A 21430-nucleotide genomic window follows, 5' to 3' on the forward strand; every position below is an offset into this window, starting at 1 on the left:
CGAGGTCCTGACTCTCTGTAGTCATTAAAAATCCCAGGGCGTTTCTCGAAAAGAGTAGGGGTGTTACCCTGGCGTCCTGGCCAAATTTCCCATTGGCCTTTATCAATCATGGCCTCCTAACAATCCCCCTCTATGAATTGGCTTCATTACTCTGCTCTCCTCCCCACTGATCGATGATGTGTGGTGAGCGTTCTGGCGCACTATGGCTGCCGTCGCATCATCCAGGTGGATGCTGCACATTGGTGGTGGTGGAGGGGAGTCCCCATTACCTGTAAAGCGCTTTGAGTGGAGTGTCCAGAAAAGCGCTATATAAGTGTAAGCAATTATTATTATTATTATAACAGAGAGGATGGTGCACTGGTGTTACAGGAGACAAGAGAGTTAATGTCCTATGTTTTAAGGATTTGTCATTCAAGATACATTTCTGAAACTCCAGCTGACAAATCTAGTATTTCACAAGACAACATTTTCTCTAATAATATCCAACAGCATTAACTTTATCATCCCTTTTGGAAATGCCAGCTTGATTAACCCAGACATATCATACCTGTAAGCAAGCTGGAGCTCTGCCATGCGGTTTATTCACATCAACAGCAACCAACTGCCATCCTCCTGCAGCGTCTTCATGAAACATCTACATCCAAGAGATGGCATGGGGGAGCAGAAAGAAGAACAAGTTTAAGCAAAAACCTTGTTAGACCACAAGTGACAGATGCGACTTTTTCCACCACATGTCCATCAAAATTTGCAGGGTGTTTTTATTCTAAGATCTTAGACTCACTGATTCACACCAATTGCTTATATACTGAAATACGTAAATCACATACTGTACAATTACAGTAGGAGTCTTAATAGTATTGGTCTTACTATGGCATCAACCAGACCTTTGTCAGAAATGTTTAAATAAATGAACTGTAATTCTTTGTTAAAGATAGAAGTTTTTCTTTACTGCATGCTTACCAAACTTAGTCTTTTCTAGGCTGTTTCATGTCTGTACAAACACAGTAATATTTATTCAGAAGAAAGGTTCAAGGAGATTATCAGCCCATCTACATTGTTTGATAGTAGCTAATTGATTGTTTTTGGACTATTGTATCTGATTTTATTTAAAAGCTACACTTTTGTAGCTACGTTTACAGTGGACAGTGACTGTCATGACAAGATGGCAGAGGTCCCTCAGAAGTGATGTAATGTAACACATATTCAGTATAATGATGCATTTTATCCCATATTAAACAGAAATGTAATTTAAATTAAGATAGGAGAACGTAACACAATAGGAGATTTTAAAGTTTTAGACATTATATATGGTAATTTATGTTTTAACACAAAATGTTTATCTCCAAATATTAAGATACTATACTTATGATGTACAAATGACCATAGCATTTTTGCTATAAAGTTTAAATTCAGTCACATGAATGATTTCTATACTGCCATACCTCAGCAAGTATATTGGGGCAAGCTTGTTGTGAAAGGCGCTATTTAAAAATAAACTGAATTGAATTTAATTGAATATTTACAGGGAAATACAGTATGTTCCTTCTATTCACATTTCCTCTTCTTCTATTTTATGATACACAACAATTAAACATTTCCCTCTTGGTTAGAAAATTGCTGATGCTGATTTTCCAGCCTTAGAAGTTGAGATTTAACAGTGACAATGACCACAAATTGATGAAAGAAAAATGACTTCACATTTCAGCAAGTAACTATTCACCTGTTTCGTGATCAAAAACTCTCAAGAGTTATTCCTGGCAGATGGGTGGCTTCTGCCAGAAAGGCAAATGGAATGAGGTTAGCCAAGTGGACAGAAATCTGGCACTTGACTAAGCAAGCTAACCTCTCTAACCTCAATGTGTGGCAAGAGAGATAAAATGTTTAAAGGCTTCAGACACAGAAGTGGCCATGAACCCATAACCTGTAAAAACTGTCAGATGCAGGAAGAATTAAAATAAATACACCATACTGTATGTGTACATATTAATTTTGGGAAGCATCTGTATATTGATGCACAAAATAAATAATATACTCATCTCTAGTGGGTTCAATTGAACATTTTAAAGAAATCAAATTACTGAATATATGAACAAAAATACAGATCAAGGAATATTTTTATTTACAGTACATGATGAATGACAAAATGAGAATATTACAAATTAAGCAACAGGTATGACCCCCTTTACCATTAAATTGTCCTGGCAACCTTGGCTCATAGTCCCAGCAATGGTGCTGGCAATGGTTGCCTAGTTATGGTTGTCTTCTGTTGACAAAACCAACCAGTTAGTCTTACCAGCGCTTTGTATTACTGGACTCAGTTCAGGAGAAAAAGATGGCCTTGACAAGATTATGAAACAGTTTACCTAAAGTTGTCTCATGGTAATCCTTGCCCTGTGTGATGTTGCAGTGTCCTGCTGGGCTAAAGGAGATTCCATCCCAAATGATCTATATTCCATTATTCTACTGGTTAGCTTGAACACAACAACCACCATAATGCTTACCACAACGTCTTCACACACTTTCTTTCCCCATTGAGTCTATCATTGATCAATAAAACACTTTCCCTCCTCAGTCTGCCATCTCCTATAATCTTTAGCTACTGTATTTAAGAAAGTGATTTTATCTCTCAGCCATCAGCATGTTTATTTTTTCCTGAACAAGGAATCCCAAGAATGCAAAACATTATTATGGCAAATCACTGTTTTTCTGAAGATGCAACCAATTCAGTCTTATTAACAGAAAGATGTTACTTATTTCTTTGTTGAGTTTCTTGTGCTGTACACATTTTAGTCAAAAACAATCAAGGATCATGCACAAGGATTATATGAATGTGACATTCCTGGGTTTTTCTTGGTAACCTAAAGTCTTCCAAGACAAGTATGCTCATTGCTCCTTCTATCATACTGATATTAACTGGGTAATCTTTAGTACTCGAGCATGGCATGTTAACTGTTTACAATTAATCAAAACACTATTTGAATGGTTATTTAGAGTATGCAATTGAATGGCTATTTACAGAATACATATTCTGAATCAACTAACTTAACATACCATTTACACTCAACTCGTATATGTCACGGTTATAGTCCCTCCTCCTTAAGGGTGCTCCAGCCCTTTCACTTGAGACTTTATTCTGTGCACCTGTTTCCTATTCCCAGCCCACCTTAAAAGCCAGGCGCTGACGCTCATCTGGGCTCTGCATCTGATTTCCGTATCGTGCGAGTCCGGGACCTGGAAGCGCCTGGTCCCGTTAAGGTTTTAATCTCGGTTCCCGTTCCCGTTCCCTGTCTGCCGGTTCCGACCCAGCCTTCGTGTTTTAATTCCGCGTTCTGATGGATCTCCTGGTTTTGGACTTACCCTTGTGTTTTGGATATTATCTAAGGACTACTCTTTTGGATTGTTCGCCTCGGCCATGCCTCCCCCGTGCACCAGCGCACCTTGGACACGCCCCGTATTCCTGCATGACATTTCCCTAGTGTTTCCCCAACTTCTTCGGATTGTGTCGTCCGCATAGGGTCCGGAAAGAACTGTTCGCTACAGTATATTCCTAATATTTCAACACCTGGTGGTTTCATAAGATCACATATGAGTTGAGCATTTTGCAATCACACAGAACTATATTACTCAAACAATGAAAAACCATATGTGCTTACTAATCACAACACAACTAATATTATGTGCCTAATCAGCTATGGATATGAATCTTACAGTGTTGCATTTTCATTGTGCATTAGCATACATCCAGGCATTGAGCATTGCATTCTTGATCATCTTAATTTTTCTCTACAAATACCACCAAATTGCTTCTATGTTACCGCAAAGAAATAAAAAAGAAGACAATTGGGAATACAACGATATTGTATTGAGATATAAATCAAGTTTTACTAAAGTATTTTAAACAAAAGGTACTCATAAAAATAACAAAACAAATTAAATAATAAGTGCCTTTTAGAAACTGCTATAAAATCTCAACAAAACGTATTATTATTTAATTTTTCCATCATATTTGTTGCCTCATCTACATTCCAAGAAATTATGTGACCTTAGTGTTTCCCTATCACTATTATTGGGATATTTGCCCCTTTGTTAGTATTTCAATTATTATATTTTACCTCTCCGATAAGGGAAATGCTCATCAACTAAATCTATATTATGATTAAAAAATGAATGGTAAATCTCCACTATCATGTTACCATTTAGATTGCATTGCCTTTTAGGTACTGACGCAATGGAAGGTTTACTTAAAAATGCATAAATGTAAAAATACAAGATAAAACATAAAACTTAAAAGCAACGTCTTCCTCCATTGTCTTCTAATCACCACGATGTCATTCATTCACTAAGCGTCTTAGGAAGACACATCAAATTAATTCAATATAACAATATTACTGCACAGAAGAGTATCTTGGAAGTCTTGCCAACAATGTAGCAGTGCAATCCCTCTGGATTGCCTTAAATCTTTATTTCAATGAGATCAAAGCTAGAAACATAAGCCCTTTTGTTTCACACCAAATAACTGACAACTTTACGTAAAGCTTTAATTACTTTTTTAATAGAAGAGGTGGGCAGCTCAGTGCGATTGTTATAAAATTTAATAGATACAGAGAGGAAATACATTTTCAAGGTCACATCACTGTACACAGCAAAACAACTCCATCAACTTGAGCTCTTTGGAGAAAAACAATCTTGGGCTCAACAACATTCACCTGTTTTGACAGAGGGGTGTGGGGCTTGGAATCCATGAACGTGGAACAGTTACATCCCAGATGCTCTGGTGTAAAATGGAACTTTGGAGTTGGAGAGGAACCAATGACTATCTGAAAAAACACCCCATTTCTTTTTACAGATGGGTCATCTTGCCTTTGTCTAGTTTTCATCTGAAGTTAAAGATAAATTGCGTGCTCCCCTGTTTGGGGATGAAGGATCACCCCCCTTTTTTCTTTCTAGCACTTAGTGTTTAGAGTTGCTTTCATCTGATTTACAGTTTACAGTCAAAAAATAGTTCTAATCCTATATAAAGGTTAAATATAGTTCATTACAGTGTCGTTATTTGATTGAAAGAAAACAACAGCCAGATTAGCCAGAAATGTGGGAAAGAACAACCTAGTACTGGAAAGCAGCAGATGTTGTTGACAAACATGCCAGCTTTGAAGCTATGGAAGTAAAATCACAAGGAGCTCAAATCAGAGTGAATGCTGCTTTGGGAAAACTGGGGAAGGAGAGTGTTTTCAGCAAGCTGGAGCACCAGACACTGTAGCAGCAGAAGACAGAAGCTCCAGATGAAGAAGTTCTGGGTATAACACAAAGATGTCATCAGATCCAGCACAGGTTTCAGCACAATGAAATCCTCAGGTAATGCCAAAGGATGTGGAAGAGAATAAGTGAGCTTGGAAAAAGAGGATATTTCATATTGATTTTTCTTATTAAGTATCGCCACCCCAACTCAGCTCAGTGAATGCTAAGAAGTGTCTGTCCTGCATGTTGCCATGTCTGCGTCACCAAGGGTCAGACACCATCAGGTATTGCCTTCTGATTCTTTAAATGCAAACAGTGAAATTGAAAAAAAAAAGTGAAAATTGAAGCAGTTTTCTATGACTCTACTTTTTTACTTCTACAAATGCATTGCACAAGGCCAGGGAAACAGATGGGACTGAGAAAGAAGATAGTGAAGAGAGGCCAAGCGCCATAGTAAAGACTATAATGGGCCCAGGCTGCTGGGAATACAGCAGAAAAGGCCAAAGAAGAAAAGGGAGACTGGAAACTCCAGTGGGCAGCCAGAGAAGGGGATAGGGTGCTTTGATCTAGCAAACACCCGAGATATAGTGCTTTTGCAACAGAAGGTTCAATCTGTGGGGACACGTATCATTGGGGTTGCACAGCTGGATGGGCTGCCTAACTCTCCTATAAGAACCGGCTGGACTCCACCCAGCACCCCCTGTGTCTTAGGGATTAATGTTCTGCAATGAGCAGGGATCCAGTCGAGGTCAAGAGCATCAAGCTAAAGACAGGGGAAGCCATGTGCCCTTTGCTTCAGAAGAGAGAGGTACTGTACAAGGGGGAGTAGCAGGGGTGGTGTTGGCAGTGATGGAGTACAGTATCTGTGCTGACACCTCCCCTGCAGTTATGGATATGGACTCTAGCAGTTTCAATGCTGACCGTGTGAAGGAAGATGTGTTTGACCTATTGACATCCACCTATCAGCATTTTGAATCAGTATTCAAATCGGCGGGGTGCAGCAAGAAGGGCTCCTCCAATAGCAAGGAGAAGCTTGAAAATTGGAGTTTCATGTTCCATATGTAAGTGGAGTGGGCTGAGGACTGCGCCTGTACTAAGCTAGTGTCAATTTAACTTAAGCTTAATTCTCTTCCAGGGGAAATTTGTTTTACGGCACTGTCCAATACAACAGTACAACAAGGAAGACAAACTGAGTTTTTGAAGAACAGTGAAGAAGGAATAGCAGTGTTACTGAAGATAAGAGAGCGACATTGCAACAGGGATGAAAGATTTCCCGAGTCTGTTATTTTTCACCTGGGGACACAGAGGCATCTCCCAGATGGAATTAGTGTAAACTCACAATGGAGGGTGTGAGACACACACTCCATAATGCTCTTGACCTTCTTAATAACTCTATTTGTAGAGAATATTTAAGTTAATTTGATGTGCCCCAATTATTTTGCTATTCAATTTCACAACTTTTCCTAACCTCCTACAATTATAGGTTAAGATGATGCAAAATCAACAAGTGAGACTGTATATTAATACACTTTCAGTAAATGACTGGTAGAAAAGCATAAAAATAGTTCTATCTACAGTACCTTAAAATAACAGAGTTTACTAAATGAAAAGGAGTCTTTGTTATAATTGGTATCACAACATTTTCTCATCTCAGATTCTTGTCTATCACCAGTCCCATGTACTTGTAGTCATTGACAATTTCTACAGCCTGATGTTTTATTGCAGCAGGTTGGAGTGGTGTTTCATTTTTCCTAAAATCAATGACTGTTTTCATAATATTTAGAATAGGCCCATTTTCTGAGTTGTTTAATATGCTGACCAGGGATGTGTCATCAGCAAACTTAGTGAGACATCTATCTGTGTGTTTGCTCTTACAATCATTAGTGTACAAAACATATGGTGGGGGGGCTAGAAGGAGCCCCATGGTGAGCGAATGTCAGATACTGTGACCAATTTGACCTGCTACGATTTGTTTGTTAAGAAGTCTAGGACCCATCTTATCATGTTGCTGTTTAAATTGACATTCTTTCACAGTTTCTGTGCAAGAAACGGTGGTTATATTGCATTAAAAGCAGGTGAAAAATGAATAATTAAGATCCTTAATAATGTCTTTACTTGGTCAAGATGCCGAGAGATCAGATTTAACAATGTGAGTATTTTGTTTTCTACTTACCTACTTTCTCTGTATGTAAACTGCAGACAGTCAATAAGGTTATTTGTGCTCTTTGTGATGTGTTGCTTCACTATTCTCTCCAGACCCTAATTTGGAGAGATGTGAGAGCAACTTGCCTACTGTATAGCTGTTAAGCTTACTTGGCCTGGCATTTTTCTGGTTGGGAATAATACTAGATGTCTTCCATGGTGAGGGGGTGATTTGCAAATTTAAGGACATCTTAAAAAACAAACTAAAAATATTGCAAAACTAATCTGCAAGACATTAACTCTTCCACACACATTACCTGGACCTGAGCATTTCCTTACATTATTCTCTTAAACTGCCTAAGTACCTCTGCTGTGTCGATTTTAATAAACTCTCTGGATACTGGGGGATTACGTATTAGTATTATAGGAATAGTATAGCACTGGCTGTAGATAGGAGTTTCAACACATGATCCAACACTTTGATTTGAGTCTGAATGCTTGTTCAGTTCAGTAGGCCTGGGGAATGGATAAGTGAAGCTGGCACCTAAAAATCACCACAAAATACAGTAGCTTTCTCACTAAGGACGGGCCTCTGGTTGTTTAAGATTTGACCTTTTTGTCTATGTACCATTGAGACAGATGTAATGGGTGCTCAATTCATGTATCCACTACCTAGACAACCTGCTGGTACAGGTGACTGTTTCACAGCAAAAGCAAAGTTACAGGATTGAAGCTCAGTCTTTTCCACTAGAATACCAAGTTCCTGGAGCTGTGTCCTTCTGCTGTCTCACTGACAGAGCAGCTACTTTTGACTAGTACGAGAAGCGCAAAGATGCCTACTGGGACCTGGAAGCATTGTTTACCCAGTCCCCAGTCCTGGTGCAGCCCCAACAGGCCCTTCTTCGTGTGCTTGCCCTAGACCAGCATGTCCTAAGGAGCAGGGACCAGAAGTACTGGGACAAATTGCAGAAACAGCTGGCCAGTCCCCACCGGTTCGCTCATGAACACTTGTTAGCAGCAGAGATGCATCGAAATGGCTGTATGACCTCCTCACACTACCTTTACCTTCAGTGGAGAAGGCTGGAACTCTCGGGGACAGAGAGACCCCTGCATAAAATGTCTGCTTGGAACAGCATTGATTATTTTGCAATTTTGGAAAGCCTTTGGACACATAGATTTCAGTTCCCCGAATCTTTTTTAAAAAAAATTATACTGAACAGCTCTTACTGTTCAGTATTGTTTCGTTCAAATATACTATTTTAAAAAAAATAGCTCCACCTATGGTTTATGACTAAATTGGTACACTCTGGTACTTCACAATTTATTATACAGTACCTTCAGCCATGAAAAACAATGCAAACATGATATTTATTCCCAAACATGTTTTGTAATTTCTACTTTTAAGTTAAATGCAATGTTGAAGAACTACAGGCAAAGTGAAAAATAACCTTACATTAGCTTAATGTTTTACTACCAAAAATTCAAAATAAATCTCTTCAACATACACTGAATTTATGATTGAGCATAAGCACAGCAATGTGAAATTAACGGTAAAGTATGCATAATATGAACATCTGTGGTTGTCATTTTAAAATATGTAAACAGCTTATTTGAAATATCTTGACAGGCAATCCACTATACTTTCAAGGGATATTAGAATAACAGTGAAATAATTGTTTAAGATGACAAACTGTATAGAACAAAGTACCTAATTACAGTGTAAAACACAATAGTAGCAGTAAATGTCCAAACAACCAATCATGTAATAAGGCGATCTTGTGCTTTTACTTTTAAATTCAGTTTATTATTCCTTAAATTAAATACAGTGTATGCACATCAATGCCTGAAAATAAAATAATTTGAACATCAGGAATTCACTTATCTTGTGCTCTTAAATTTCATCACACTGATTCTGTTTAATACTTAATACATTTCGTAAGTAGCCATATTGTAATTGTATTTATCTTTGTGATCATTATTATTAAGAGTGGAATATTTTCAAATGCAGAAACTGAAATAGTGTCTAAGCAAATTAATAACTCATTCTTTAAAAAAAAAACACATTCTGTTTTGGCCATTTGGCTTTCATCTGCCAAAGCTTTTGTTCTCTGAATTGAAACACAGGAATATCTTAAAGAATATAGACTATCAGCACAATCCTATTACAGATAAGGAATCCATTTAATGCAATGAAAGGTCAGATGGGCAAGTGGTTGAATGCATTTCAGTTGTATTTTTACAGAATGAGGTTTTCACTGGTTTTATATACTACGTTTTAGCTATTTTAAAACTATGAACAACAGTTCATGCAAAATAATTTTAGAATTATGCCAGTGAAGTGGTAGAAACCTACAAATATTTCTCATTATTACTGTATGAACTGTATATTATTTGAATCTTAAGAGTACTTTGCCAAAAAGTAGCATTTTTTCCATTAATGTGGCATAAATCTTTATTCATTGCTTGCAGTCGAGCCTCCAAAATGGCCCTAAATCCTACATGTTAGGCCAATTGCCACTGTTTACATTTAAAAAATGGAGGTTAATATTAACTGAAAGACAGACACAGATGTCACTGAACAGCCACAGTTCCTCAACCTAATCACCGCCACAGGTCCAATTTAGCATTGCCAGGAGCCGAGCCAATCAGTGACACACCAAGGATTTGCATACTTTCCAGTTTTTGAATCCAATGGCTGAGAGCTTTATGAAGTGCAGTTTTGAATTGAAATGGTGTCTATTTTATAGGTGAACCATTAAAGTCAATATTGAGGATAAAAATGTATGCCTTCTTGTAGAGTAGCAAAAAAAGAAAGCTTAACCATGAAAAAATATACTCTAGTTAAACTGCAATTTTTTTTTTCTCCTGTGACTTCATCGAGAGACGCAGAAATGTAAGTCGAGGACAAAGTGTTTACTAATCCACACTGAGTCTGTGCCTTTTAATGCCCTTTGAGTAGACTGGGGTCTTATTTGAATATTCAATCCAAAATTTCAACTCATTAAACACAAGTTCCTACCTTTAGCATATCCTAAGATATCGTAGGATTGTATTGTTCTAATGAAAAGGACATACTGTACTACAGAAGAACATCTGTAACACCTTTTTGGGACGTTTTCAACAGTACAGTATATGACATACTGTATGTTTTGGACATACAGCTATACTATACTGTATGTCCAAAATTCGGTCCCGGCCTAAAAGAAGTATTAGAAGTACTTCAATGCTTCCAATATGTAACTTCAGGATCATTCTTCTGATCTTCAGGTTAAACTGGGCCAATGTAACCTGCTTATTTGACAATGTGAAAGCTGCTTTTCAAAGTCCTAGAGACCATATGGATGACCACCCTTCAGGACTGGAACTGTGGAATACCATTTTATACAGCTATTTGAATATTTAACTTCATTGAAATACATGTAAACTGAAGTGTTTCCCGGCATTGCTAACTCAGAGCTATGTGCTCCAAACATTGAACTCATGCAGACAAGACAGCTATTATGCTCTTTCGCCAATAAATGTAATACATTATCTGATCTATTTTTTAAATATGTTTGTTCCTCACTCACTTCTTTTATTATCCCAGGCATCCTTGTAAAACAGCTGAACAACAATGGCCAATAAAGCCAAAATGTAAAAGGCTGAGCTACAATTGTTACATTGGCTCTGCTGTAAAGCTGGGGGGCGTGTGCCCGTGGGCCACGTCTCTTCCCCTCTGCCTCCCTGCACCGGTTGCTGAGGAGACAATATACTCATAGCACCTGAATGCAATAGGAAATCAGCCTGCATCAGGTACTGTGGGTTATTTAAGTCCTGTTTGGCTTCTCCACAGCAATCTGGCATTGTGTATTAGTTCCTGTCCTGCCCTGAACCTTCGGACTGCCAGCCAGAGGTTTCCTGGAGGAGCTCTCAGTACCTTCCCCGCATTTTCTGTTCACTCCTGGTTCCCTGCCTGCCTGGATTTGGCCCGTCTCCTGCCTGTATCCTGACCCACCCAGACTCCAAGTGGGGAACCTGTCCTTTCCTGTGCTCTCCTCCATCACTCCAGCCTGCTGCACCTGGGAGCTCAGCATAGCTGCCAGCTCTGATGGTCCTCCCCCTCCTCCAGGCCTGTGTCCTGACAGTCCTGCTCTCCAGTCCACTGCACTCTCCTTCATCCTGCCAGCCTTCCTGGTAGACCTTTGTTCTGTCCTGCCCCTGGGAGAACAGACCCAGACCTCAGTGGTCCCTGACACACCTCCCCAGTCCACCCTGACAGTGCGCGCTTGGCCAAGTCTCTGAAGATCACGAGCTCTCTGCTCAGCCCGATACCTGGTGCTCCGTCTGATGGACCACGACGAGGTTATGTGCCCTTATCTGCCCTGCTCCAGATAAAGACCAACCAGCCCTGCTCTGTCCCTGGTTACCCTGCCTGCACTTGGTTCAGTGAAGCGCAGTAGCTTCTGGGGACCGGCTACTATCCGTGGACTGTGACGCTTTTGCCCCTGTGTCCGGAACAGCTCCTGGCCCGCCCCTGCCATCTTGGTGGGTGGTATGGCGTAAAAACAATACAATATTTCTCTATGAAGTATAAAAGCTTATACAAACTATATGTGCTTTTTGCCAGTAGATAAAGCCATTAATTTTAGCCGAGAAGACTTGCCATTTTACAATGATGTTTTTCTTTTCTGTTTCTGTTTGAGAGTCAGGTCTGTTCTAAATAGTTTCCAGCACAGGGGAATATACCTTGAAGTTAGAGGGACCATTGCCACATCACTCACTGTCTGGCACAGTCGTCCCTTGTTTCTGTCACTTGCTCTTCAACAGTCATCCTTCAGTGCTCTGCTGTGATTCACTCTCTGCCATCTGCTAGAAGCCATTTGCTGCACCCTCATCCAGACACAGTCTAGGATGGCTTCCTGACAATCGGCCAAAGTTAATTTAAGTTGAGGCTATACTCCAGTAGCATTCACTGTGAAAGGACAGTGATTTCAACTTCAACACAGCCAAAAAGAATCAACGGACTGCCATTGATGCTCTATGTTTCTGGAAAGCAAACTTTGCAACACACCAGGCAAGGTCAAAGGATTAATAACACTTGATGAACAGTGCCATTATTGAGAAAAATATGATGACCCATGGTGGCACATTTTTAAAGAACCATATTAGTCAGGCACTCTGATAATGAGCATGTGGGAATTCCAAGATTGTTATATTAACTATGATCATAAATAAACATTTATTTTTATAAAAACACTTCTATAAATCTGTATTTTAGATCTGTGTTTCCCAGCCTTGGGCCTGAATTATTTGCTTTTCTTCTGGTTTTCATTCTAAGTGAGCCTTGTTAGTTTGCCCTTAAATTGAACCACAAATAGAGTAACAAAATTATAAACGTGCCCCAAATGCTGGGTTTCAGCTCTCTAAATTAATCAGTGGGTGTTGCGGTATTATGTCTACCAGTGTCTGCTTATCACTAACTGGTCAACAGTAAGAGCTGTGTAGAATGTTACAGGGAAGCATCTCTAACATGGGATTGTTTCTGAGACTAGGTTTTGAGAGCAGAAAATAGTTCAAATTAATCAAATGACACAATTAATGGTTCTTTAATCTTTAAATGGTCTTAAATGACTGAGACCACAGAATGAAAACCAGAAGGCACAAGGGTACCTTGAGGACCGGTATTGCTACTGCTTTGCAATGTCTTAAAATGCATCATTTTCAATTTCAATGTACTGTATGCATGCTAACTTCTAAAGAAATACCTACTGTATTTGTGATCTTAAAACAAAAACCTAGGCTTCCCAATGGTTCAGCCCGTTAAGGGTTTCACTTGACCACAGGCTGATTTCTACAGTATGATCCAGGCCATGTGGGAGCCTGGGTCACATCTCTAGCTGACTACGACAGGGATTCCTAACTGGCTGAGCGCTGCCAGCAGATGGGTAGGATTAGTCAGCCAAGCCTTCCTCTGCTCTCAGAAACACAGCGGCCCCTGTGACCTCCAGGCACTTGCGGGCTTGCTGTACTGTTGGTGAGGGATGCGCCTCACCTCTATTCACCGCTGGACTCCCCGCACTGACCTGCATTGCCCATGAAGTGTTTAATTTTCCCCTGTGTGCAAATCCTGGTTGTAAAACCAGTTGAAAAACCAAATTGTGCATGCATCACAAACATAGTTGGGTGATTCTAAATAAAAAGCTTACATAGTGTGTCATCAGTTGTCATGAACTGTACCTGAGTAGTAGCTGTTGAAGTGGTACTGCTCCTGGACCCCCACATCTGCTGGAACTGTACCCTGATTTCAGCAAAGGTCTCAATTATAACTGCAATGAACACATTCTGAGGAAAGCAGAGGAAAGTAGTAATAAGCACAATATCACAAAAGCTCTGTGATACCCTGTTTGCATAACTTTACATGGTTACATCACAGCAAACCATTACCATAAATAGAAAAGAAAAATGATTACTGATGTAAAACTCCCATTTCTATATCATGTGCTTGGCATTTTATTGTGTTTTATGTCAGAACAATAGAAAATTGCATTAATAAGACTATGACGCACAATGGTTGAAACTCCTTTCCTTGAATGTGCGACTGCACAGGGCTTTTATCTGCAGCATGTTAAAATTCTGGAACTTTTAGGTTATATAAACCTACGGTTAAGATACTCTTGAAAAGGCTTTGTTGGCGAAATCTCCAGAAGGTTCTTTTTTGGTACTTGTCAGTCTGGTTGAAAAATGCTAAGATATGAAAAACAATAAGAATCCGAGAACACACTTTCTTGTTCTATTTTGGAGTGTTTTTGTTCTACACAAACAAACTGTGCAGATGTAAATAACAAGGAACAAACTACAGTATATCTGCCTGGCACAAACTTCAAAACTGCGCTGTTAGCCAAGACATCAAGTATTGGCAGGTTTATAGTCTCACATAAGCTGGAACCTGAAGAGACACTGGAAACACATTAACTTTTTTTTCATCACTAGTTCATCCCAAAGAAAATTCACTCTACCTTAACCAGCCAAGCGAGGAAGAAGATAAGAGTGATGAAATAGAAGTAGGAGCGCCAGCGAGGAAAGCTGTCAATCGCTCTGTACATGAGGAACACCCAGCCCTCTTGGGAAGCTGCTTCATAAACTGTAAATATACTGGTACCTTTATAGACATAAAAGAACACATGTAGGATTAAACATTTGCCATCCTTCCTGCTGTTTAAAAAACAAAATAGAAGACTTAACATGGCATGCTTTTCAGTACAGGTACCAAGCCATGCTGCTTTTTAATTTGTTTGCTCCTGGAAATTGAACTTGATCATCTCTCATTCTGTCCTCGTGAATTTTCAATGTTATTTTTTTTACTGTAGATTGGCTAGGATTTTTTTTTTGCATTAACCCAGTACAGCAAATGCTGTTTGCAGTGTAAAAAAATTGCTTGTAAGTTTAAAACCTTCAGGTGCTTTTACAAGTAAGTGCTTTTTCAGTTAATCTAACCTACAGGATAGGCATTTATTTACAGATGCATCATTCATTTTATAGACTTGAAATCCAACTTCCAGTTATCAATAACTGTACTGTTATTGTCAATTGCACAGAATATTTGTGTAATTCTGTATTCCTTATACAATAGTCAATAACTTAATTAATGGTACAGTAAATAGAAAAGCAAACCTAAATAAGGAAAATAAGTACAAGTACAAGTACAATAGGTTATGTAATATACTGTAGGTAAGCAAATCTTGGTTCCCCGTAATTCTAGAAATACACAGAACAGACTTTAAAGCAGGAATTAAAACAAATAGGCAGTAAAGACACCATTTTCAGATATTCACATTAGTAAAATGTTGTGTGGGTTCATGTCTGTATCATCAGATTTGCCCTCCCCCATGTCCCCAAAACTACCTCATTTGTCAAATACTGTATGTGGTAATACTGAACCACAGTCTTTCCTATTTCAATCCCACATAGCACATTTAACAAGCAAGTGATACCACACTTGCACCACCAGCCCAAATTTATTCTCTATGTAAGTATATATAGAAAAGGAAACTCATTTAATTCTGCCAGGGCACTGCAGCATTATTATAAATCTACTGTACATTATAAACTACAAATGTTTTGATTTGTTGTTTAACATCTTCTTTTGTTGAACAAAACTTTAAAATATTTAAAAGGAAAGAGATATTCAACACTTCTTCCAAGTTCAACATTATTGCTTGGCAATTAGGAGGATGTGTTATGATACACTGAACTCTATTTTGTTCATGGGTCCTGACAGCAGTCTCATGGATGGTGCAGTCCTGTAGGTCAATGAAAAAGTAAATTAATTATGGTTTTGAAATAGTCACGGAAAGCCCTACAGATGTTTAAGTATGATACATTTTAGAATAAACAGCAGCTCATCTCAAGCTTAGCAAGCTGGTCTCAGAGACACTCAGCCAATCAGCCCTTATTTCTCTCCCAACTGTGATACATTTATCGTCCAATTGTCATTGTCTAATACTGTGCATGGCACAATTGTCATAACTGTCCCTCAGGTTCCAACTAAGCTGCTTGCCTCCCACAATCCTCTTAATTTTAAACTGCCATTCTTCAATCATCAACCATCTACTTCCGAGGGGCAATCGAACATTCTTTTCCAGAAAGTGTAGAGCAATGTAAATAATGTGAATGTCTATAATTCCAATACTGCTGCATATTTACTCAGCAGAAGTGAAAGCCCATTTTTTTAATGTTATATTATTGTGACAACTCAGTCTTGTCAATTCTTCTCTCAAGATGATCATTACAGAAGGGTATCTGTTTTTTTCTATCACAGACAAGCGCTTATTTAAAGGGGCCACAGTCATCTATATCTGCTTGTTCAGTAACTGTACATAACATTCATTGACTATGGTTTGGTAAATCGTGGCTGACAGATAATGCACCTGTAATTATTGAATCAAGTTGCTGACTGAAGGCTGAAGAATGTAAAAGTCTGAGGTGACACTATTGTTAGAACTTAAGAAATCTTAAAAATCAGATGGCACCACTCATCTCATTTAGTCTGTTCGGTAGAAGTTACAGGAGCTTCTACCCAAGGATCTCAGCACACCTTTTCATAAAAAGAAACCAGGGTATCGGTTTCAGTAATTTGGCTGTGGAGCCTGTTACAGATTCCCGTAACTTTCTAGCTTGTGCTTTATTCTGAAGAAATTCATTATGTTGACTTTGCCAGTGCTTATGTGGATTTTAAATACCTTGATGAGGTCCTCTCATAGGCATACTCATTTAGTTTTTATGTTACTTAACTGATATGGAGATTCTTAATTTCATTTGTAACAGAAAGTCACATGAATCTGATCACATGCTCTTACTGTAGGTCACTTTTGTAACCCATTTTGTTTTCTTTCACAATGTGACTTTAAATAACAGAGTAATATAATAGTAACCATAATAAAAAAGTAGATATAAATTAATTTAAATCTGTTGTTTCTCAAAAACACACTACAGCAGGGTGTAACTCAAAAAAACAACTGAAAAATATTTTATAGAAAAATACCATCTATCAGAATGTCATGGATAATCAAAGTCCTTCTCAGTTACAAATAATTCCACACATTACTTTCCAACAAATCCAACCTTTATCATGACACTTTGTCTAATTTCTTATATGATTATCTGCTGTTTTCTATTTCATATGCACCAGCAAATATATCCCAAATACTATAAAAAGAAAATAAAAATAATATTCCAGTGAAAAAGAAACCACAAAGCAAGAACAAACATATTTTAAATAAAGCTGTAAAACAATTATTCATTTCACATATCGAAAAGTTGGAGAACCTTTCTTGAATCAAGGTCTGAGATTTGTTGTCGCTCACAGTGATTACTCTCAATATGAAATGTGTTTTTTCCCCTCAGGGCTCAGTTTCATTGTGCTATGACAAAATGCTCTCATTAAAAACTCACTTATGTTGAAATAGCTGAAGAAAATGCTGGGCAACTACGAATGAACTTTTTTAGAGAGTTTCACTATCCTTGCTGAGTTTGATTATTGTTATGAGCGAAGGGAATCTTATACAGTAGATCATCAAAATTATTATTTTCTAATACTAAATAACAGGTTGTGTTCCTCCATTTCTAAATAGTAAACCAGTTCATTACGACACTAAGTCAAATCACCCACATAGGCATAAATGTAAAATACACACACACAGTATATCACTCTATAATATATGCATTGTTTTTTTTTTAAATGTATACAGACTTCAACTGCAACCTTGACTCTTTCTCTCCTCAGCTATTCTTCTTTAAACCCAGCATGCCATGATATGAAATTCTAAATTACATTTTTTTGGTAAGGGCTGGCTCCTCATAGTAATCAAAAATATACAAAGGAAGCAATTTAAGAAGGAAACGAGGCTATCACTGGATCAGACTGAAGCAGATGTGCTTTGCTCACTGACCTTCTGAGGTAAGGCAGAAGGCAGGACAAAACGCTTTTAGCCTAGTCAAAGCTCAATGCTTACAGTATGAACTGTAGATACTGCTATATTTAGGATTAGTGAGATTGCAAGGAATACATGTTTCAGTGCATTAATACCAATGAATAATTAAACTCCATCCACTCATTTTGAATGCAAGTGCTAATGAGTGATTGTACTGAACAAATTACCATATCTGTAAGGTTATTCACCGGAATCATTAAGGAAAAGCTTTGAATATATCCTTTGATCACATTCTAAAACAACCATAAGCTAAATGGCCTCCTCACCCCCTACATATTTTTAATAGAGTAAAAATCAACATACAGTAGGTAGCCCTCAAAGCCATAGCGTCTCTATATCAGCTGATTATTATAAAATCAACTGATTTTATAAACCTAGAATTATAATAGAAACTGACAGAAATTCTACCAGAGAGTGTGGTACAGTACTCGTGTATTCTATCACTCATGTATTAAAATAATGTAATTACAAATTAAAATAAATAAGTGGATGGATTTGAATAAAAAAGCAATTGATAGACAACAGCAAAAATAATACAAGCTTTCACAACCCAGTGGATTGAAATGTCTATACAAATGGGGTAATGAAAAAAATGCCAATAATAACTATACGAGCTTAGGACCCAACCTTAGTCCATTAGTCAATCTCCACCACGTTCTTGTGGTTCAGGTTCATTTTTAGGATTCTTCTATTTCCCCATGTTTTTGTCAACACACACTAAAAAGCATATGAATAGATTTTATTGTATTTTTCACACTTGGCTGTGCTTTGTTCTTTCTTATACTGTATATATACAGTATAGACACACAAAGGAAGAAGTTGTTTGCTTTAAAATAGAGTAGTATTCTCATTAACATGCTCTGTGAGAAGTAATGATCTGCTTAACAGCTTGAACCATTTTTTTTTTACAAATGTGAGCTTGTTAGGGCTAACATTTAATTCTGAGGGATGCAGGGAATTTGTGTTCTGAAGGAAGCTTTTAGCAAAGGTAAAGATTTGAGACTGTCACTCCCCAATCTGTTCGCATTAGTTTCAACTACGCTAGCGTCACATGCTTAAATGTGGAAATTGATTAACTCCATATCTTCAAAGCTAACATACTGGGAAACAGGATTTTGTTGGAACTCCATAAAGCTTGGAGCAATATTTAAAAAAATAGTGACTTAATAGTGTATAAAAAATGACAACATGTTTATAGACACAACATATTAGAGATATAGGAAAGTATTAAACAATCAGTCAGATACCACTATGGACAATGTTCACATGAACATCAGATTTTCACTTTGGTTTTATCATAGCATGGGCTTTTTCCTATTATGCTGTTATCACTGTAGGCATGACCATTTTAAAGCTGTGTTTGTCTAAAATGCCATTATTGTTCAGAAAATAGTAAATGTCCTAGAAGAAAAATCTAAGTATTTTGTATTTGAAAAAAAAATGGAAAAAAAGTATTTAATCCATTAGAAATCGAAACAAAACCTTTAATAAAAGTTCAAATAGAAATTATAACATTCATTGATATGCTAAACACCGAAACCACAAACTATCCCCCTACATTTGGGTCTTTATAGCATTTAAAATTATTGCGATTTACTTTACTAGATCAAGCCCACAGAATACTCCAGTAAAGATAAACTGAGATATTGTACATCACAGCTGAGCTATTTTGTAATTATTTGTTTTGTTAATGAGACCTTTGAAACCTTTAATAGAAAGCCATAGCCAACTAAACATTGTAGTTGGACAATGGTTGCATTGCTAATATAAGGAAAATGGTTTATTTGGCTCTAGCTGCTGTCTAATGTGTGGTGACTTACAGTTAACTACAAAACCCTGGTTGGCCACTGTGATTATCACCTGGTATAATATCATCCTTCTGAAATGATATTTTAAATGTTGTATACGTGTTTCAATCAAAATTTTATTAAACTGTACCTTGAAAGGAAAAGAAAAAACGCTTAACAAGGATGCTAGGAAGAATTTAGTGGATGTGAATTACAAACCTATCTCATTGAAACCACTGTAACCCAGCTCTTGTCTACTGAGACCGAGATCTTCAAGGTCCATGCATTTAAATCCCATTGGGCACTGGTAGCCTTCTCCATCAGGTGAGCAGTGCGTATCCGGAATCGCTAAATTATTCCAGGTTACATTCCTGAAAGACAAAATGTGTCGATCAATTAGAGTTATTCACCATTAAAAAGGATTTCACCGCAGCAAAAGATAAAGAGCTAATTGAATGAAAATAATGGGTCAGTCCTTTCAATTTTTATAAATGCTTTTTTGGACTAATATTTAGAAGGGCTCCTAGATTCAGTAATTAAATCACTATTTCCCTTTATCTCTAGCACTAAATTTCCCTTGGTCAATGTAGTGTACTTCAATTGTCTATCTAAGCCATAACACATTTATACTGAGCTTTTCAGAGAAATACATCAAAGCACATTTACAGTAAATCTCCTAAGAAAGTACATGCAAATTGTTACATCAACAAAAATATCAACTAAAAAACAATATCAGGAGTTAATGTATAGAATGCAATAAGTTTTATTCTGTTGCTGATGATGTTCTTGATTTAGAAACAAATCTATAAGGTTTAAAAGTGAATTTCAATATATTTCAGGTTCTGATCCAGATATCCCAATGCCTACTGATAAGATCAGATAATTTGTCATACCAATAAAAACCTGAATTTAGTTAAAGCTTCTTGATATGCATATTGGTGAGAAATCCAATTTAATACTCATGTTTGGGCATCATGCCTGGTGCTTTTTATTTTTTTACTTATCCTTCATCAAAGGAAAATAAACATAAAAGCAAATAAAAGACAAATAAGAGTAACATGTAAAGCAGTTTGTGTTAAAAAGGGCAAATTTATTCTCAAGGATACAATAAAGCTCAAAAAGCTCCCACAGAACTCTACTCCACACATAAAAAGAGTTCTTATCATTTTTTGTCACTTATCTGAAAGTTCAGTGCCAAATGATGTGATTTTTTTACATCAAAACTTAGAGAGACAAGAGTTTAATTACTTTAGACACCTATTAACATCTTCTCTAATTGTGTCCAATTTCATCAAAATTTGAACTTTATGTAAATCATATTTTATATTTTGTGAAATATGTTATTTTCTATTTTCTGGTAAACAGTGTAAACCTTGACAATAAATAATAATACAAAAATACATTAAGCATATGGTGCTACAGTATAAAATAGAAGATTATAGATTCACAATGAGCCACAGATATTTGGACATTAAGGTACAGTCCTGCTTTATTGAAATAAGAGGCCTTGACTAGAATAAAATGCATTTTAACAGCAAAATGTGAAACAATTTACATTGGCCCTAGAGTATTTGTATGAAAAATGACCACCACTTTGAGAGGTGCTTATTTTATTTTGGCAGAGGTTTGTAAAGTGCAACTTTATAGATTCAAGTTTATGACTTTAATTTATTAAAATAAGAGAACCAAAGTAATGGCCTTTTAAGGTTCTTACAAATAACCCTTTTAAGGGAATTGATTGTCTTTGGTCTTGAAACACTAGATCACAAAAGTTTAAACTCAGATATCCAGAATCCT

At 37.3% G+C, this 21430-nt stretch overlaps 1 protein-coding gene across 6 annotated transcripts in view; it reads right to left on the reverse strand.

Annotated features, from left to right (window-relative positions):
• The window catches only part of nalcn (sodium leak channel, non-selective), a 168985-nt gene that overhangs the window by 106560 nt on the left and 40995 nt on the right, over window positions 1–21430 (reverse strand). For all 6 annotated transcript variants that reach the window (XM_088604641.1, XM_088604616.1, XM_088604649.1 and 3 more), the window contains 4 exons: window positions 19853–20004; window positions 14373–14515; window positions 13594–13698; window positions 548–634 (listed from right to left, as the gene is read on the reverse strand). In XM_088604641.1, coding sequence (XP_088460767.1) covers window positions 548–634; window positions 13594–13698; window positions 14373–14515; window positions 19853–20004 — 487 coding nt within the window. The remainder of the gene's footprint in view (window positions 1–547; window positions 635–13593; window positions 13699–14372; window positions 14516–19852; window positions 20005–21430) is intronic.

This window comes from Lepisosteus platostomus, chromosome 2 (assembly GCF_059453375.1).
Source record: "Lepisosteus platostomus isolate fLepPlt1 chromosome 2, fLepPlt1.hap1, whole genome shotgun sequence".
NCBI classification, from domain to species: Eukaryota; Metazoa; Chordata; class Actinopteri; order Semionotiformes; family Lepisosteidae; genus Lepisosteus; species Lepisosteus platostomus.